The sequence below is a fragment of the Osmerus mordax genome, chromosome 7 (genome assembly GCF_038355195.1).
Source record: "Osmerus mordax isolate fOsmMor3 chromosome 7, fOsmMor3.pri, whole genome shotgun sequence".
Lineage (NCBI taxonomy): Eukaryota > Metazoa > Chordata > Actinopteri > Osmeriformes > Osmeridae > Osmerus > Osmerus mordax.
Genome location: NC_090056.1, coordinates 3548376 through 3568737, shown reverse-complemented (window position 1 = coordinate 3568737; position 20362 = coordinate 3548376). Strand labels below are relative to the sequence as shown.

General features: G+C 43.4%; 1 protein-coding gene across 1 annotated transcript in view; it reads left to right on the top strand.

The window, feature by feature from the left end:
• Positions 1–20362, top strand: part of cpne5a (copine Va) — an 80429-nt gene that overhangs the window by 42670 nt on the left and 17397 nt on the right. The window contains exons 8-14 of the mRNA XM_067240901.1: positions 1059–1122; positions 4932–5035; positions 5370–5474; positions 10578–10619; positions 11110–11185; positions 12985–13038; positions 14886–14947. Coding sequence (XP_067097002.1) covers positions 1059–1122; positions 4932–5035; positions 5370–5474; positions 10578–10619; positions 11110–11185; positions 12985–13038; positions 14886–14947 — 507 coding nt within the window. The remainder of the gene's footprint in view (positions 1–1058; positions 1123–4931; positions 5036–5369; positions 5475–10577; positions 10620–11109; positions 11186–12984; positions 13039–14885; positions 14948–20362) is intronic.

The following is a 20362-nucleotide window of genomic DNA, read 5'->3' as shown; positions in this document are numbered from 1 at the left end:
GAAAGTGCAATTCCCTTAAGCACTCAACAGACAGATAAGAGGAGGAGAAGGTGTGCTATCTGTCTGTCAAAAGGTCATCATTGGGTCCTTGGTGTTCGCTCATCTCACAGAGAACACGCTCCTAGACCCACGTGTGAGCTTGTGGCAGGTTCCTCCTCTAAGCATGCACAGGTAACATCCCGTCCTCAAACGCAACTGTCAGGCCCATCAGTTGTCCCAGCTGGATGTTTTATTTGCTACAAGTCTGACCTTCTGATGATAGGTATCCAGCCAGGAACACAACAGGGGTCACATGTAATTTCCCAACCAATATCTGGACGAATGACAGGCCTGTCGGTAGCTGGAAAGGATCCATGTGATTGAATGGTAGATATCCTGGTCCTCCTTAATGTAAGAGTGTGGGTGGCTCAGCTCATCATCGAGACTGAGAGACTGAGAAATTGTCTTGACGGAAACCTCATTTTTGTCCCACAAGGGTACAATCTAAGTGGTATATACTGAGTACTCATGAACAATGCTGTGGTGGGTTGCCAGAGCTATTAGATTGGCAGGTCATAAGGGAGATGAGGTATCTGATTCCTACTCGCAAACACACACACACACACAACAGTGGAGTTTCAGCGGAGTCTCCCTTCTTTGGCATAGTGGGACCCACCCAGTGCTCTCATTTGTCTTGATAAGCTGTCAGAGTTGGAACTAATGGTAAACAAGCAAAGGCTTGTGGAACCTTCCAGCTAATCCACCAGTTCCTTTTGGATAAAAAGCACTGTAATACTTTCTCAAGAAATAAGTAAGCTCCTCAAATGACACATACAACCAAAGTTTACTTTACAGCGGCTCTAAAATGTTCATCCGAGATTCTTTTCAAATTCCCTTATTGAATTTCTTTAAAGGTTCCATTCCTTTTTCTTCTTTCTCAGAAATTCCCTGCACGCAGGAGATATAGTATGTGCTTGAAAAGCTGACAGATCTCTGTAATGATTTTTTAATGTGCCTTCTGTCACTTGGTTTGATGAATTGTATTACATTTTATGTGTTGTTGTTTTTTTTTGTTGCAGTGGGATACCTGGTAAAAAATGTGGCACCATTATCTTGTCTGCCGAGGAGTTGGGAAACTGCAGAGTGAGTACAGAGTGTTTTCATCATCATATTTTCTCATAGTTCCTAAATGTTAGTACCTCGACTGACATTCAATCTGAAAAAACACACTTGTGCATTCCATAAGGTGTGCAAACGTTTTATAGTATCAACCAGCCTTAGATTTTACTAATGACGGCATATCCATGTCTGCTAGGGTTGCCGATGGTCCATTACCGTATATGGAATGATTTTCGTGGTGAAGATGCCATGAATATCAATAGCTCCTAAATCACGCCATATTTGTTCCAGTCACTGGAATGGCCATTTGCTCCCACACACGCTGTTAATCTAGGAATCAGTGTTAACTGCTTGTGTCCATTCATTCATTCTCTCTGCACCGTTAAATGAGAGTAGTAAATAATCTCGTTTGAGCTGCTGCTGTTAGCGCAAAGCTGGCAAGACTTATTGGGAACAATTGCCCTCCCAGGATGACTGTAAACCAATCTACTGAGCGGCTAAGAAGAGTGCAGTGCATCCTAATACACCTTCTGGCCATATTAAAACAGATGAGGTTTGTAACCCGTTTGTCCACAATGCTCATGAGCTTCCTGAAAAGGTATGTTATTGTACTGTGGAAGCCCCCAACAGTGAACGGCAGAACCCTGGATACTAAGAGGTTGACCCATAGCTCCTAGACCGTGTCTTACAGTGAGTCCATTGACGTTACCGCATAATCCGTTTACGCAGGGCTCGCAGTAACAGCACGATAACAATTGTTGACCTCGCCCTTTCTGACTGATGTGTCATTATGACACTCGTGGAAACAGTACCAAAGGGCATCTGTGAGTCACAAGGTGCGATGGATCTACGATGATGGGAGTTAGTTTCATCACGCAAAAGTGCCACTTCCACTCTGGATTGCCAATATAAATGCAAATGATCGTTATCACCACAAAGACGATCGTCTCTTCCTCACCCCTCAAGTGTTGATTAATGAAACAAAGGTCTGGAAGCCACCCTCAACCTGCAGGGATTATGTCTGAACTCAATTTAGGAAAAAAAGGAAACACCTTGGCAAAGTTTAATGGCGTGGCAGAAAAGTGGGGTTATGGTTGAATCAGAGGAAACTGGGCAACCCTACTGTCAGCAGAGTTCCCTGGCTGACGACTTAGAACAGTTTTAGAGCTGCCTTAGATCTGTCTATATATTTGGATGCTGTTTACCCAAACAGGTCAACTGTGTGAACAGAGTTGGTGGAGCGAGGTAAACATTCACTCTTCCTATGGACCCCTGAATGACTACCGTTGGAAAAGGCTGCTTCGAGTGGACTGCAGGTGCTTGTCGTGCTGACTAGGTGCAGGTTGGCCCTCACCTGCTCAGAGAGAAGGTTCCAATAGGTGTCATTAGAAAGGCTCTGATCAAAGAGGGTCGACTTGGCTGTCATTACTCACGCTTTGGGTCCACACTGAAGGTTTGTGCATGGAAACGTCCGGAGCTTTGCATCTCTCACATCAAGTTCCAGGCCAGAGTGAGTCCAATATAAGACTGTGTGTGCAGTCTAACTCCAAACAGTTGGTCAGTATTCCAACCTGGTTAAAAAGAATAAAAACAAAAATGAACTGCAGTGCTTTTGACCATGGTTCTAAGATACATCGAGTACTGAGTTTAAAATAAAAATAAATCTCATGGAACACCCCCGTGGAAAGAACACTGGTATACTCAAGATGGTTATTATTCCTTTCAGATTTGCATAATCCATGCATTCTTATTGCTGTGCTAGGACATACTGTAATGATCACCAAGGGTGTACCGGCATCCGTTAAAATGTGAATGGATCGAACAAAAAGTCAGACTGCCTCTGCGCCAACTTCAGTGTGTGCTGCTCCCGTGCTCCAATTCTTTTGAGAGGCCGGTCACACATTTTGAAAGCCCGGCGGTGAATTATTATGCCACACCCACCCTGAGCTCCGATAGCTGCTAGACCAGAGAAGGATGCGTTCTGCATACTGTACTGTAGTTGCATGTTCCCTCATGATCCTGGCACCCCAGTGACTGAGGGAAATGAATGCAAAAATAGAGCCTCAGAGAGTTGAGGTGTTGTCCATGGATTCTGCCAGCTCAGGCCAGCCTGGCAGCATACAGTTAGGCTCTGTAGCGGATGCCAGGCTGCACTGTAAATAGATATTGTTGTTTTAGGTGATGGGAACAGTGAGCCACTGCTAGAGAGTCTCTCCACGGCATCCTAACATAGGAAATCTCACCTGTGAGTTAAAAACATTACAGTCGTGCGATAGATTGCTAAAAAACCACATTAAGGACTGTAAGGTTTACATGCTGTACAGCATCAACAGAACTGACTTCCGTTTTCCTGTCTCTTCCGCTCTTACTGGGAGGAAAACAGTTGTGGACCCAGAGACTGAGACGATAATCATGCCTCAAATAATCGGGTGGGAAAGTGGAAAATGGAAATAAAACAACAGCTTGGCTCCCATTTAGCCACCGCTGTCCTAATCAGTAGACAACCCTTTTTTTCCTCATTCTAATATCCACTGCCACAACTGTTTTCTCTACAGTGATAATTGAATAGAGCGGAGCTTATCAGAAGCAGGCCAATTTGCTGGAAATTTGACTCTTTGACACTTTGATTGAATCCGAGGTTATCTAATATCTCATCTGTCCCTGTGTTTGCAGTGAGCATATTAAAGTTTGAAAGCACAGTTGTGGTTCCGGGTTTTCTGGGCTTGCAGTGTGTTCAGGATGTAGGGGGGAGAGGTCTGTTGAGGGAGTCCTGTGTTCCGAGGGCCTACCAGTGCCCGGTACCATACCAGCAGGTCTTTGTCAAGATTGTAACATCATTCTTTCATTCCTGTATGGTGAATGCTTCTTCAGTAATGGTGCCAATATCCAACCACAGACACCTGGCAAATGTGCTTCCATTCCTCTACAGCCACCTGGCAAATGTGCTTCCATTCCTCGCACACATAATGCACAAAATAGCTTCTATAGAGAGAGAGGTGGGCAGAAAGAGAGAGGGATAGAGTGAGGAAGCTAGAGAGAGTGAGAGGGAAGAGTATGGGGGAAAGGGGAAAGAATCAAGGTCATAGAGTGGAGGCTTGCATGCTTCAGAATGTTTTTTTCTCAGTTATGGGTGGGCAGAATTAATGACACCACCCCGACTTCTCTCTGTTTCCTGGTCCTACTTTGACCACATTCTCATGCACTTCCGTAACCGTTACACTGACCAACACCTCATTTACGGCTACGGATTCCAGAGTGGTATTCATTGTCTCTAAGGGCTGTGAGCAGTGAAAGGGAACCTTAATGAGTATAATTATGGTAATACTATGCCTTTTAAAGTATTATTAGACACACACACACATGCACAGAGAAAGAGAGAGGAGCAGCAAGAGAATATGAGCGATTTTCTCTCTTTTTATGGTAGATTTTCCAGCCTTGTGCTCCAGTCATTTGTGCTCCAGTCATTTTCACATTCTCCATTCTCCAGTTGTGGTCTAGGTTCTTGAATTATTTGCCCAGACACGTAGATAAATGAGTATTAATTATTTAGGTCTGACAGATGTGACATTTGCTTTTTCCTGCATCAGGATGCAGACCGTTCCTTGCTTTTATTTGGTGCTTGGGTGCTTTTATATCTCGACACAAGGCATATAAATCAACAACAGCAAGCATACAGAGGACACTCTAATCTCTCAGGGATTTACTCTGTCCTCTCCCTTGCCTTGTTGTCTCTTTGCCTCTATCTATCTCCCTCTCTTTTCGTACCTCCATCTCTCTCTTTCTGTCTCTATCTCTCCATCCTTCTCCATCTCTCTCTCTCTCTCACTCTCTAGGATTGCGCCACCATGCAGTTCTGTGCAAACAAGCTGGACAAAAAGGACTTCTTCGGAAAGTCAGATCCCTTCATGGTCTTCTACAGGAGTAACGAGGATGGGACGTGAGTAATGAACACACACCCCTTTATTCAGCTGCCGTAGAGAGAGATGTGTGAGGGCTAAGATGATGGATCAACAAGGTGGGAGAACGGAGGAGTCGAAAATGGGTCTGGGAAGCTTCAGGAAGGACCGGCATACAAATATAGTGATGCTGGCTTTAGAAACACTGGCGCAGTCTCACAGCAAACTAAGTACGATTATTTCCCAGAAGGCAACAGCTGGTACTGATGTTTGAGCTTTGGCGTGTGAAGTGAGGGAGGTTGCTTTTAGGACATTGATCATTATTGGGTTTTGGGGTGTGTGCGTCTGCTTGTGTGTACGTGTGCCTCTCCACAGGTTCACTATCTGCCATAAGACTGAAGTGGTAAAGAATACACTCAACCCTGTGTGGCAGGCCTTCTCCATTCCTGTCAGGGCACTGTGCAATGGAGACTATGACAGGTAAGACAAGCACACACACATACGCACACCCACACATTTTAGCACAGGGGATTTGGTGGTGCACAATTTTGATATGTTGTGCAATCATTTGAAAATGGGCCAGGCTCAGCAAATTTGGACACCATTGATTTGTCAGTGTTATTTTATCTGTGGCCAAAATTGGAGACTTACAACAGAGTATTATATCTCTTAACTGCCTGCTCGACTAGGCTGCACACCTATTGATTTGTCTAGGCGCTGGCAATGGCGGACTTTTTGAGTCTCTGATTGGCTCTTCCCATCGTTTGTCTAATCTGTTGTGAGCAAAAATAATACGTTTGGATTGGCCATACGTAGGACTGAAGGTTCTTACCGTAAGGTTGCCAGTGGACAGTGCCACATTTGACAGTCCCATCCGCATTAGTGGTTACAGTATGTTAAGCACTTGGGACTTTTTTATGAATCAATGTTTTATGAATGAATCTGTGTTGAATTATTCCATTGGCCCAGACCGGGCATTCCTCATTGAACACAAATGTGTCTTAATGGACTCGTCTGGATTGATAAAGGCCTAGTAAAATATGTGATGTAAAACGTACACAAAGAGAGGTAGACTAAGAGAGATTCTTATCTCTAATAATACCAGGAATCTGTGTGTGTGTATCTGTGTGTGTGTACAAATTAGAATGGGTTTAGTTTCCCACGATCATCTCAAGAACCAGGCACTCTGCAAAGTTCATATTTTGCAGGTGTCCTTTTTATAATCCAATGGAGTGACGTTGTTTGGACAAGCATTTCGACATAAAATAATGAAAAAACTATTTTCCGCCGGTTTGGCTTGCTCTCTCCGCTCTGGCCATCTTGAGTTGACTGAGCTGCACTAAGCTAGCTCTCGTGAGCCCAAAAAATATGGATATAGTGAGCCGAAAACAGGCATAAGACATAACAATATTATTTATGTCAGTGCGATACAGAAAATCTAAGACTATTTTACAGATGAAATACTGGCCAGCTAACTAAGAAAAAACTATATTTAGCCTTCAAGGAGGCTGCGCTCTGCTTCCCCTCAGTTTTAAGTTTATTGGTTTCACCTGTTGCTTGTTTGACCCATTTTAGTTTGCTATTTAAACCCCAGTATTTTGTAGCTTCTTTGCGAAGTCTTACTCTTTTCTTAAATAGTCAGTCTGAGACTTGTTACATTCAGTGTTGTCCGTTTCTCTGATCGACCATTTGCCTGTCTTCCGACCACGATTTTGAAATACCTATATTGCCCTGTTTGCCTGTGTACTGACTTTTGCCTGTTCCTGGACTACCCCGTTTACATTTACATTTAGTCATTTAGCAGACGCTCTTATCCAGAGCGACTTACAGTAAGTACAGGGACATTCTCCCCGAGGCAAGTAGGGTGAAGTGCCTTGCCCAAGGACACAACGTCAGTTGGCTTGACCGGGAATCGAACTGGCAACCTTCGGATTACTAGCCCGCTTCCCTAACCGCTCAGCCACCTGACTCCCATAAATAAAACACCTCTGCACTTGGATCTGAGTCTGTTCTGGTTACATAAGCGCTGTATGGTGAATTAGGCCTATAATTATGACAACTGGCTAAACCATTGGGCATGTAATCACTTCTGTTATGAACTAAATGTCTAGATGTTTGTGGTGGTAAGACAATTAACAGAGAACCAATATAAAAAAATGTGATCAACATAACATAAGCAATTGATAACGTAGGAAACAGCAGATAAATGAAGGCTACGTAATCATTTGCATGAATGTACTAGAGCATTGGGCATTTGTTTAAAATAATGAGATATTCCTTTAAGATGTGCATAAATGACTAGATAGATGAGGTTGAACAAGTACTTCAGAGATGACAGATAATTTCATTTGTGATCTGAGAAAAATAGGTACCAAAGCCACTGAAAAGACTGTCATCACCAGCTGCATATCTATCTTTAATTCCAGAAATCTGTGTGTGTCACCAACATCATCACAGGCGCTGTGCCCTATCTGTAGTTCCAATAATCTGTATTTGTGTGTTTCACTGCATCTTAATCACAGACGGCATCACGTGCACCGTGCACTAGTTCTATATAATTGTGATAATGGGAAGATAATTAAAGTAACTCTCCAAGATGCTCCAGATAGTGTGATATTGCATCATCCTTCCTAAATCAAAGACCTTCGTTGTAGTCAGAATCCTGGAGTTTTTCCACTTGTCAGAGTTCTGAGAAACCTCCTTGGCCTGTATTCGGTGTTTGATTTCCGGGTCTTGTGTTTCTGTTGTGCTCCCTGCTTCAGACACTCCGTGGGGGATCGGTTTTCATCTTGTCCGATTTCTGACGTATGACATGGTCTCTGGGGTGACTTATGAGTGCCGTCATCACATCCATGGGGTTCCTGGCATGCTGGCGAAGATGCCTTTTTTGTATTTGTTCCTCTTTGTGTTTTTCTGGAAGTGGTAATAGCCTCTTAGTTTTCAGGATCTGCTCTGAGGCCGGCCCCTTGCTGAGCTTGTTTGACTTGGTTCTTTAACTCGAGAACTCCTATCTTCGCATCAGCGAGGAATGATTTGGCTGGCACCCTAATTTCCAACTGATATGTTTATTTGATTATGTCTGTCAATCAGTGGTCTTCCTCTCACTCCCTTTCGTTCTCTCTTTCTCTGTTTGTCTATCTCTCTGACTCTCTCTCTCTCTAGAATATATTCTCACATTTTGTCTCGCTACCAAACACTTTGGTGTGAGGATAGTGGGGCAGGACCACATTTTTCCTCCTCCCCCTCGTCTTTCTGCTCTGTCCCCTCCTCCCCCACCTCCCTGCCCTCCTCCCACCACTACCCCTCCACTTCCTTGTCCTGGATTAACTGAACTTTGATTGACAGGTCCTGGAGGGCAAAGCCACCTGAGTAATGTGCCAGAATGGGAGTACCCCATCCCCTCCCCACTTTCCCGCCTCCATTTCTGTCTATCCCTCTCATGTTTATATTAGGTTCCCATCCCCCTGTTTATTTTGGGATGCTCATTTGCTGTGCTTCTGCTTCTCTGCCTATGTACTTTAGCAGCTAGAGGAAAACGCACATTGCTAAACTCTCTATCTCAGTCAACACAGACTCTCTCTCACTCTTTCTCTCTCTCACTATTTCTAGCTCTCTTCTCTGCTGGGAAGTTTTTCACTTTCCTTCAACTTTTCTCATTGTGTTTCTTATCTTTAAATAATGATTTTTCCAATTCATTGTTAATGTTTATCTTGCCTCTATGACAAGCATTTAGTTGTAAATGTTTGGAGAGCACATATTTCTTCCTCGTTCTGCCAATGTTTTCTACCGGAGTTCATTTTGAACTTTACGTCCAATAACCAATTAACTCCAGGGTTACAAATCATTTTTGCACCGTCAGACTAAGTCCTTTCTTTGGTGAACATAATATTGAGTACATAATTAGATAATGTGGTTTCAAATCGGTCCAGCTTTGTAATGTCCTAAATTTATTTGATGGGATAATTGATTTTTTTTCTGCCCCTAGTTAATTCAAAGAACTCCTTGAATTTAAGATAGAGAAAGAAAGAGAGCACTTTGTAAGATTGATTTAATTCTGTGCTCGCAGATTAATGAGATGTAATAGCTTAGTTTCACCACAAGACCAAACAAACAGCTAAACTCCAACTCTTGGAGATCTTTTAATTACACTGTAGTCGTTCTGGACTGCATTAATAAGAAGACTGCCTCGAAGGTATGGAAGCAAATTGTTACCAAAATTCAAATGAAAATGCATTTCCAGAAATCTATTTGCATTTTAAGAATGTGGCTGCATTATTTGACTCATAAATGAAATTAGTAATCAATCATCCTATTTGCATTTTAATTTTCTTCTTCAAGAGTGCTCAATCTTTCACTTAATTAAAATGAAAAATAAATAGACATTTGAGATTTAATTTTCAAAACATGCCCCAGCAAATAGATACCAAAATTCAATTTGAAATGTAAAATTTGAAAATTAAAAGGAAGATACCGTTCAATAAAGCCCACAAACTTGCTAAAAAATGAGTAAACACACGTCTTTGCAGAGCTTTTTTGCTCAGGGGAAAAGGCCCGCGGAGAAGGAGAGAATCAGGTCATTTTTCAGAATAAAACGTATTTCAGACTGATAAGCAATTAAAAGGAAATAATGTTATTAATTCTTTTTTGTGCGGCCCGGTACGAAATGACTCACGGACCGGTACCGGTCCGCGGACCGGTGGGTACCGGTTGGGGAACGCTGCTCTAAAGACCCGGCAATTCAATCAATTTCCCGGCACATTTGCAATGTAATGCAATGCAGATGTGCACACCGCCCCCTACCGAACAAGATGGATAGCTCGGTCAGCAGGGAGCTGAAGAAGAGCGGCTACTGACGTCACTCTGCTGCGCCGCTCAGAATGCTTTTTCGTTCATTTTGCATTTCTGCAAATGCATTTGAATTTGAATTGTGGTCACGATTTTACAGCCACGTTCTTAAAATGAATTTCTGGAAATGCATTTGAATTTGAATTGTGGTCACGATTTTGCAGCCACGTTCTTAAAATGAAAATGCATTTCTGGAAATGCATTTGAATTTGAATTGTGGTCACGATTTTGCAGCCACGTTCTTGAAAATGAAAATGCATTTCTGGAAATGTATTTGAATTTGAATTGTGGTCACGATTTTGCAATCACGTTCTTAAAATGAAAATGCATTTCTGGAAATGCATTTTCATTTTCAAATTTTACATTTAAAATTGAATTTTGGTATCTATTTGCTGGGGCATGTTTTGAAAATTAAATCTCAAATGTCTATTTCTTTTTCATTTTAATTAAGTGAAAGATCACTCTTGAAGAAGAAAATTAAAATGCAAATAGGATGATTGATTACTAATTTCATTTATGAGTCAAATAATGCAGCCACATTCTTAAAATGCAAATGCATTTCAGGAAAAAGCATTTGCATTTGAATTTTGGTAACGATTTGCTTCCATGCGAAGGACCCTGGTACATGCCTGTTGTTGATACAGTTCTAAGTTGCATACACACTGCCACATGCACAAATGCACACAGACACACACTCTCTTTCTCTCTCTTACTATAACCCTTTGATCTGTTTTGCAGAACAATCAAGGCTGAAGTGTATGATTGGGACAGAGATGGCAGGTGAGGGTTTTACAGTGCACTCATACACACACACACACACACACACACATGTATGGTTAATCCTTTAAAAATACCTTTTTATTTGGTTCCACAATATCTCACAACAAGATGAAGCAGTTTCCCCTACGCACAGCAACCCCCCCCCACCCCACCCCTTCATATCTCTGAAAGCTCTCATTCATCTTGATCATGAATGACACACTACCTCTATCACCAATGGAATCTCTCTGTATAAGCTGCTTGGCCCACCTTTTTCTTCCACACAGACCGATGACAAATAGAAATATAATGTTGGGAATCTTTCCAAAATGACCTGCTACTGTGTACAGTAATACATGGTACAGTTCTGGGAACTGTCATAGGTGTAACAGACCAGCCAACGGATCACATGATTGAGCGGGAAAGAAGCACATTTTACTTCTTGAACCCACAATGCATTTCTGCTTTTGTTGTCCTGTGTATGTGACACTCTGCCTGCTTTGCCTTCCAGCCACGACTTCATTGGCGAATTCACCACCAGCTACCGAGAGCTTTCCCGAGGTCAGAGCCAGTTCAACGTCTACGAGGTGAGAGGTTGAGAGGCAGAGGAAGACAGGCTTATGTCTTCACCTTTCTGCTCTGCCTCTCTGTACAGACGAACCATAATTTACAAATTTTCAGCAATGCCTGTAACCACTATAGGTAGAAAGGGGAATTCGAATTAGCATTCCAATTTTGCCTAACCTCTTGGTGTTGAGCACCTGAGAGCTGTTAGCCGTGTGGCCGGGGAGTGATTGAAGACAGGGGAGGGGAGTGGGTTTGTCGGTGTTAAGGGATTAGCCAGTGGAGGAGTGACTGTTACAGAACCAACACTTCTGGTCAGAGACCCCCCCCCCCCCCCCCCTCAGATTGCCATTAGTCTCTGGTCCGTGGAGGACCCAGGCTGGCCCCTGCTCATTAAAACACTCTGCCACGTTACATTAGGTGGTGAATTAGTCTTGGAGGCGAGTTGGCTTGAGAAGGAGAGCTAGAAGGTGAGTTAGGAGAAAGTAGAAAGAGAAAGGCTTAGTGGGGAAGGGGCTGAGGGACGAAGAGAAAGAGGGAGGGATAGAGAGAGGGAAAGAGGGAGAATGAGAGGGGTAGAGGGAGGGAAAGTGAGGGAGGGAGGTAGGGATGTAGGGAGAGAGAGAGGGAGGTAGGTGAAGAGGGAGGGATAGAGAGAGGGAGGGAGGGAGTGAGTGAGGAAGAGACCAATGGAGTTATATAAAGACTGTGGGAGTGAGGAAGAGAAAGAGGGAATAAGGGAGGGATGATGTTGGTAAGTCAAAGAGGGAAAGAGGGAAGAATGGAGATAGGGAGAGGGGGGTGGGAGATCGGGAGCAGGAGATACAGAGAAGAGGGGTGGTGTTGCGGTGAGTGTTGGGGTTCAAAAGAGTGCTGAAGAGAGTGAGACCGACCATGGAGCCGGGCAGCCGATGCCCTTTCACTCTGCTGACACCACACAACTAGTGACGCATTCATTAACCTTCACAAGGGCAACGTTATCAATCAGCCCACACACACGCACACTCACTTTTCACATTTCACTGAGCTACAGTGACTAATGTATGAATTTCAATAGGTTACCTATTTTTACTTAGTAGTACACATACATCCACCCACACAGACACAGACACACACATTGTATTCTTTATCTGCTCTAGAATTAGAAGGACTATGCATTTTAGATTATGTTAGCCCAGCGTTAAACACTACATTAGTGTTTAAAAGAGAGTGATGTGCTCTAATATACTAGTGATCTAATGTGATTTTGTGGGGGGTGGTGTAGGTGGGGGGAGATGTGCTGTAGAAGATCTGTGGAGAGGGGGAGGGAGGCAGACTCTTGTAGTAGATGAGGAGAGCCTAAGGGCTATGGGGGAGGTAATAGGGGAGGCTTCCAATAACTTGATATTGACTTGAAATTCAGCATAGCTTGTTTGTAGGTGTTACAGTTTGTGTGTGTGTATGTGTGTGTGTGCACAACTTTACAGTGTTTTTGTATAACCTTGGAAAACCATACTCGCATGCCTGGCCTCCAGTCATGAATGAACAATGATCTCAGTTATGCTTGAAATCTCGTAGTCATCACCTCACCTCTCACACGTGTGGGTGGTATTTCCACAACTGTGTGTGTGTGTGTATTTGTAGTTTTGTGTCTTTTAGTGTGTGTGGTTTTGTGTGTATGTGAGTAGGTGCAGGTGATACAGGTGGCCCGTGCAGAAGAGAGTGCAGTTGAGCTTGTGAGCTATGGCATCAGGAGGTGTATCACTGTTGTCTCCAAACTGTGGTTATCTGACAAATGTGTCAACGCAATCTTACCTCCCCCTCCCCTGTTTTCTCTTTCCAGGTGTTCAATGCCAAGAAGAAGATCAAGAAGAAGAGGTACATGAACTCCGGGACGGTGAGTTTCTAGAACCCACCCACCCGCCGCCCGAGCAAAAAAGATGGACATTCATAGACGAGACACATTAAGGGCCGTATCTTGCACCCAGCGCAATAGACTTTGTCAACGACGCAAGTATCATTCCTAGTTTGCAATCGACGCAAAGCTGACTTTTCCCTCCACAGACGCACGTCGGTAAATTAGGGAATGACCTTGCGCTCCCGGGGGCGGTTCAGCAAAAAAAAGAGGCGTGTTCCGGCGCAAACGTTCCCTGGTGCTATTTTGCAGTTTCCGAAAAACAATTCCGCCACACACCAGTAAAAACGTAGTCTAAAGTCAATGGCGTGTTATTCAGATGCTATTTCAAGGGCGCATGCTTGGCCCATGCACGCTGCTGGCGACGTTACATTGTTTTGATTTATTGTATGGCTGTGTTACATTTCCTTCATGTCAATGATTAAAAAGATTTTCATGAGAAATCTCTATGTATGTGAACTAGATTTGTAACAATTGTGGCAATTTCCTCCCACGCCTGTTTAACCGAAGCTAATTTGGGTGGGTTTCTTCTCCCATCCCAATCAGAATCAGAATTCGGTTTATTCGCCATGTATTTTACACACACACAGAATTTACTGTGGCAGGAAGGTGCAAACAATAAACATGTATGGGTCTTAAATTAAGTAAAAAAGTACAATGGTTAAACTAATTCTAAGAACTAAACAATTTTTTAAATATAACGATTTACAGAAATAAAATATATATAAAAATAGGACTATGATGTGATATGAATGAGCAGCATGAGTGGGCAACTTAGTGCAATGAGAAAACTGCTCTGCCTTTCCCATACAATTTAATTTCTCTATCTTTTACGGCCCTGACGAGAACATCGGTCTCCTCGGCTGTGAACCGCTCCTGGCATGCGCCTGGCAAATCCGCCGTTATAATAGCAATCCGCCATGGAACAAGCGCGCCTGATCTTAAAGGGAATGTGAGATGATTTACATTACATTTACTTTTAGTCATTTAGCAGACGCTCTTATCCAGAGCGACTTACAGTAAGTACAGGGACATTCCCCCCGAGGCAAGTAGGGTGAAGTGCCTGCCCAAGGACACAACATCAGTTGGCATGACCCGGAATCGAACTGGCAACCTTCTGATTACTAGCCCGATTCCCTCACCGCTCAGCCACCTGACTCCAGATGATGCTCTGATTGGTTTATTGCACGTTACACCCAAACCACACCCATTAGTAATGTAGCTACTTCAGACCAACCCAATTTTAGATTTGCGCCAGGCGCAAAATCATTTATCCCGCCGGTATAATAGCAACAGCGCCGGAGTACCGCCCACAAAGTTACTTACGCTTTGCGTTTTGATACTTGCGTTTCAGATCGTTAAAATAGGGCCCTAAGAGCTTTGTGCCCAGACGATGCAAATCGGTGAGGGACAGGAAGTCATTACATCATCCCCCCTCCCCCCGCCCTCCCCATCCCACTCTCAGTAAGGTTGAATGGCACACAGTCGACAGACAGCTTTAGGTGCTGGTGAATGACGCGCACCGACATTTGTGATTGTCATTGCATGAGCACTTAGAATGCAATGGCTGAACACGCTGGCTACATAATTTAACTCCTAAAGAGCTCATTCATCACGCTATCAGTGAGCAGTGAGTGGATATCCTTCCTGTTTTGCAAAATACTAATCAAGTGGCCGTGTCATAGGCGCTTTTGGGTGATAAATCACTTCTGACTTGGGTGGGATTTGTTTTCCGAGGGCAACGATTGTGTTGATTAGGTGTCGGTGTTAATTACTTGTGGGGATGATGTGTATCAATTAGGTAAGAGCTGTTTTTTTTTTTATTCCAGGTGTCATTGCTGTCATTCTCTGTGGAGGCGGAGCACACCTTCCTGGACTACATCAAAGCAGGGTGAGTTCAGATGCCAGGAGCTCTTACAGTGAATGCAAACACACACACGTGTCAAATGTATTTACAATGGTGGGGCTCAAGTTCAACTGTGTGTAATTTCCATCAGCAGGTGATATGAAATTGCTCCAAGAACTTATCGCCCACTTTTGTGAAGAAAGCTTTTTAAACTCACAGTTTTCCTAGCAATGTAGGTGCTGGAGAAGGTTGTTGATCTCCAGTTTGTAATCAACTTCACAGACTGGAATCTCTGAGCATTGGAGGTCCTCATGGCAGATCCAATACATGCTGAACCACTATGATATTAGAAGAGAACAGAATCTCTTTCACAGCTGCTGAGAGACCTACTGCTGTTACACAGTACTAGGCTACAGGATACTCCCCTGTTGAAACAAACTGTTCTACTGTATATACGATCATATACGGTTACAGCAATCAATGCTTTAACTTGAGTAATCTAGCATTATCTACATACAGTTTATCAGTACAGTATTAAACGATGCCCAAAGGAGGCAAGCTTCGTCTTACTCTTAACCTGGGACACCGTACATATCAATATGAATGACTGCTGAAGTGCCAAATGGGTTTTAGCGCTTAAGCTTGCCCTGACCTGTCACATAGTGTATGTTCACAAGTTCAGTAATCACACCATAGATTGAATAGATAGCTTTTATTGAAGCAGAGCTGGTAGCAGAGCCGAGCCCGATGGTGGAGGAGGCTGGTAGCAGAACCGAGCCTGGAGCGGTTGGTGGAGGCCGGTAGCAGAGCCGGGCCTGGGGTCCGGGCATGGACTCGGGGTGTGGCGGAGTCCTAATGGGTCACGGCCGAACAGCAGCTCAGCAGATCCCTTGGGAAGCCTGGATAGATGACAGGGAGAAGCAGAGAAGAAAGGGAAGGGTGGGAGGGTGACAACAACATGCTAGCACAGGGACCAGAGGAACGGAAGATATTTTATACAGAACTCTTAATTGACAAAGGGGAGCTTGGTCACATTCTTCCGTGCTTAACTGGGCTGATGCGTATTAGTTGATTGGAGACTGGGCTGATGCGTATTAGTTTGATTGGAGAAGAAGGAGTCTTGTTGGGCCACCTTCCTCCCGAACTTTAGTTAACCCTTTCAGGCCTAACTCCATTAAATGTTTCCCAATGGATGCGTGTCCTGGTTTCAGCCCACGGCACAATTACCAGTGTGGCTAGACTGTCCCAGATCTGTCAGTGACCCTCCAGGTCCCTTGCTGGTATACAAACACACATACACACATACATTCACTTACACACACTCACACCTTCAAACACACAGTGGTAAGGAACAGATTTCTCCATCATCCTTGCTGGACCATCTGCCTTCAAGCCTGTGTTTTCACAGCAGGTTTCCTGTTAATCACTACCCCAGAGAAGAAGTCGTTTTTCTGGATAGGAGCTACACAGGGCACATTTAACACGTTTAAGCAAACATTGAAAAATGCACTTGCTTGGGATCTTAAGTGGGTTCTCCCTTTAACCACCCTGATTATAATAGCCAGTGAGCAAAGCCATATAGAATTTTGTTTGATTTCTCGCTCTAAAGGGTAAATATGATTTATTTTTCTGACGCACAGACACACTGAGCGGCTGAGCGGTTATATTAGGTTTTTATTTGTACTGGAGTGTGATGGGGATTTTAATAGAGGGCATAAAGGCCGATAGGGCCCACACTTGTCAGGCTGAGAAAGTTTAATGCATGATGCATAATTCTTTCACGGTGCAACATTGCCGATTTCTTTTTGTAAACGACATCTTAAACAAGATTGCCCGTGTTAATGATTACCTTAGGGTTTTTATTGTCTGTGTTGTTTCTCCATGGTTGAAGATAGGACACTACAGTGTATTGAGAGAGGATGACATGGTTGTTTTATAATGCCAACTTGGTTTCAAATTTCTGTCCAGGTTGAGAATGCTAAAAACAAGCTGACAGATGAGAATGATGTATAAGGAATGATTTGGAATGATAGAGAAGAAATACAATTAGAAAACGTATTGGCTGTAGCTGATGGTTGTAATTGGGTGTGCTTTGCCTTCGGCAAGGGCACAATCTTTGTTCTCTCACATATATTATTATAATACGGGTGGATGAAATCAAGCATTCTGATTGGTTGAGAGGGAGTTCTGGGGTGTGCATTATTGAGCGATAAAGTACTGTGCGCCTTTTTACATTTACCTTAAAAGGGAAGCGTTCCATATTAGTGCGCACTCAAAGTAACTGTACACCTGTTTACAATTAAGCTGAGGAGCGTTCCATATTGGTGCGTTATCAAAATAACGCGACTGTTATTAGTTGTCATTTCAAGCTTGACAGTAATCACATCAACAACATGTTTCATGTGAACTTCGATCTTTTGGGGGGGGATGATCAATGTGTAATAAACCTTGCCTCCGCTATGGAGCGTAGATAGTCAATGCAGGCTAGTGCGAGTACACCGCTGGACATAGGAGAGGGAACACTCAAGATACAAAAAGGTTACTTTATTTGAATTCATAGAAGAGAGAATTGAGCCAGGCACACAAATCTTCCGGCAGTAGTCAGAGCCCCGCACACAGAAACCCCCCACCGGGCCAACATAGGTGTCTGTCACTTGGACAGCCCCTCTAATTTAAACACCCCCACGGGGCACGGCAAACGTGTCTCAACCTACACACCCACGCTACAATCCCCTTAGGGCACGGCAAGCAATGGCCACACGGTGCTATCACACCCACACTTCACCGCAACGTCACGCGTGTCTCGGGACCGCTGGTGGGGTCTCTCTACTGTACTCCCGCGGTACACTAGCTCGCCGCCCTATGACTTTAAAATGCGACCTCCCTAAAACTGGTCCTAAGCGGTTACATACACAACAAACAAGGGATAGAGTTTAAAAACACTAGGCCTATATACTCAACTCTCCAGGGGTTCGAGACCCTCCCCTGGGGTCTGCGCTTTGTGAGGCCGCTCCAAAGACAGCAGGTGAGCCTCCTCCACAGGCTGGGAGCGGACAAGGGTACGCCTATAGCCCCGCTCTAGGTCACCCTAACCCGCCAGGAACCTCGCCCTGTCCCCCCTCGCTGTCTTCACGCCGGCAGCCCTAAATGGTCTGCAAACGCCGCCACCCCCCGATTGCGTACTGTGTATTTTTATTTCCGGGATATCCACCACAACGGCTCCCAGACCAACACAACACCCTACCGATCTTCTCCCTTTTATATCCCTCTCGACACTCCCTTCAACAGGTGCAGCCACTTGCCTAATTGTCAGCGCACCGCTCCCCTAACTACCCCCGTCATTCACTACAAATGGTTAGCCGAAGAGGATGATTCTAAGCAAAGTCATCAGAGACGAAGGGGACATGAGAAACGTGTTCCACGGATGCACAATTAATGGAGATATCCAAATCAATATAACCAAATCTTAACAACAGCCTTATTCTATCGAGTAACTATAGTATAGCCTATACCCAGTGCCTACATTTGAATGATTTAGAATGTTTAGGCCTAATGTTTAAATTAAATATTATTTTATTGAAAGTGTCCCATTGTCGTTGTTGTTATTTTAAAGGCAACTTTTATAAAATGAGCATTGAGAATGAATGAGATGGTGCGAGATCTAGCTAACGTGAAGTTCACAATGCTGTTTGTCCGTTGCATAGCAACAGCCACACGTACGGGACTATTTTCTCTCGGCTACTGAAATGGATACATATCGTTTGTTGGCTATAACTATTTTGTGCTGAAAGACAGCTTACTTTTTATTTACTATTTATAATTTCGCTGGTAACCGTATTATAAAAGCAACTAGAGAGGGTACAATTTCTGGGGAAATTGTAGGGTGTGCTTGCTTGCGTCGGTTGCACAGGGGTCCGTTTTTGAATGACATTTTTACAACTGATTTCTGTATATTTTATATGAAAATGCATACTTATTATTTATAAAGATTAAATAGATTTAAAAGCAATTTTTTTGCTGCTCATTTACAACTGAAAATACGAGTGAAGTGTAGAATGAAATAGATGTCTTCTCATTTCCCCTGCAAGAGGCAGCCTCATCGTTGAATCAAAACGAATAAATTTGGCAGACCGGTGTAAAAATTGACCTAATCTCTATGACTTAAACGTCATTTTAAGTTTTTCCCTTCTCGTGATATTTTCAGGCATGTAGCCTACTCATTGCATTCATTCATTAATAAAGAACCCCCTTTGAAGATTATTCTACGACGTTAGCCGGCAGTAGAAGATGGAATCGCGATTCAGACAGTCCCATCTGCTAACTGAAAATATGCCCCCCAAAACGTAAATAAGCTTGACATTTATTTAGTGGAAAATCGCTCATTCATAAAAAGCTCACTGGTAGCGATCATTGTCAGTAACAATGCAAAATGCGATATAGCCCTGTGTGGAGAAGCTGCCCCGGTAAATTGTACCACTACGGTACAGTACTAGTAGACTACTGCTGTGTTCGTCTTGGTAGCGATTGCGTTGGTTGAATTGGATTTAACGTTCCGTTGTACGGTTTAGGCTGAAATTAATTATTTTCATGAACAGATTGACAACGTTTAGGCTGTGGCAATGAAGTTCAGGTTAGTAGTTAGATAGACTTTTGATTTAAGTAAGGGGAGTGCCGAACATGTTCTGTCGCCGTTTGACTTCCTACAGCTGTGTAGATGTTTTTGTAGTGTCTCGCGTAGGCTACAGCGTTGCAGTGAGCAAAACTGGTTTGAAACCACAGGTAATGATAATTTCACCCACAAATCGTTTACTTGTAATGTAATGTCATAATAAATCCTACAACGAAAATGTATTTGTGAGGAATGTTTATTTTAAAGATTGAAAACAGATGCATCATAGACCACTGTAGTATGTGTTGCCCGGGCAACAGAGGCTAATGTCATGATGCTAATGCTTCAGTGAAATAGTAGACTACCGTTTCCAAAAGTAGATGTGGGCCTACTTCCTTAATAATATCAGCTAATATTGTACATTACATTTCATAATTGTGTTTCACATCACAAAGTAAAATGAGTAAATAGTTATCACCCTGGCCTCTTTGCTTGTGGCGTTCCTGCAGCTGCCTTGCAGTAAAGCTATAGTTAGCTTAGCTATCCCCCAAGTTAACAGATGTGAAACGAATGTTCTGCTACAGGTAGTCACGCGTGTTTTCGTGACGTTAGTGACATAGTGACGTTGGTAACGTCAGTGACTGTGGCTAGGAAATTAGCCACCGTTAGCTTCACTTTTCACCACAAAAACACAATTTCTACTTAAACCATGCAACGTAACGTAAATAAAAATACAACCAACGCAATCGCTACCAAGACGAACCTTTTGACACCGCCGTTGTGTATGTAGTCCAAATATTGACTGATCCTTAGGGGGGCGAAAATAAATAATAAATAAATATATATGTGAG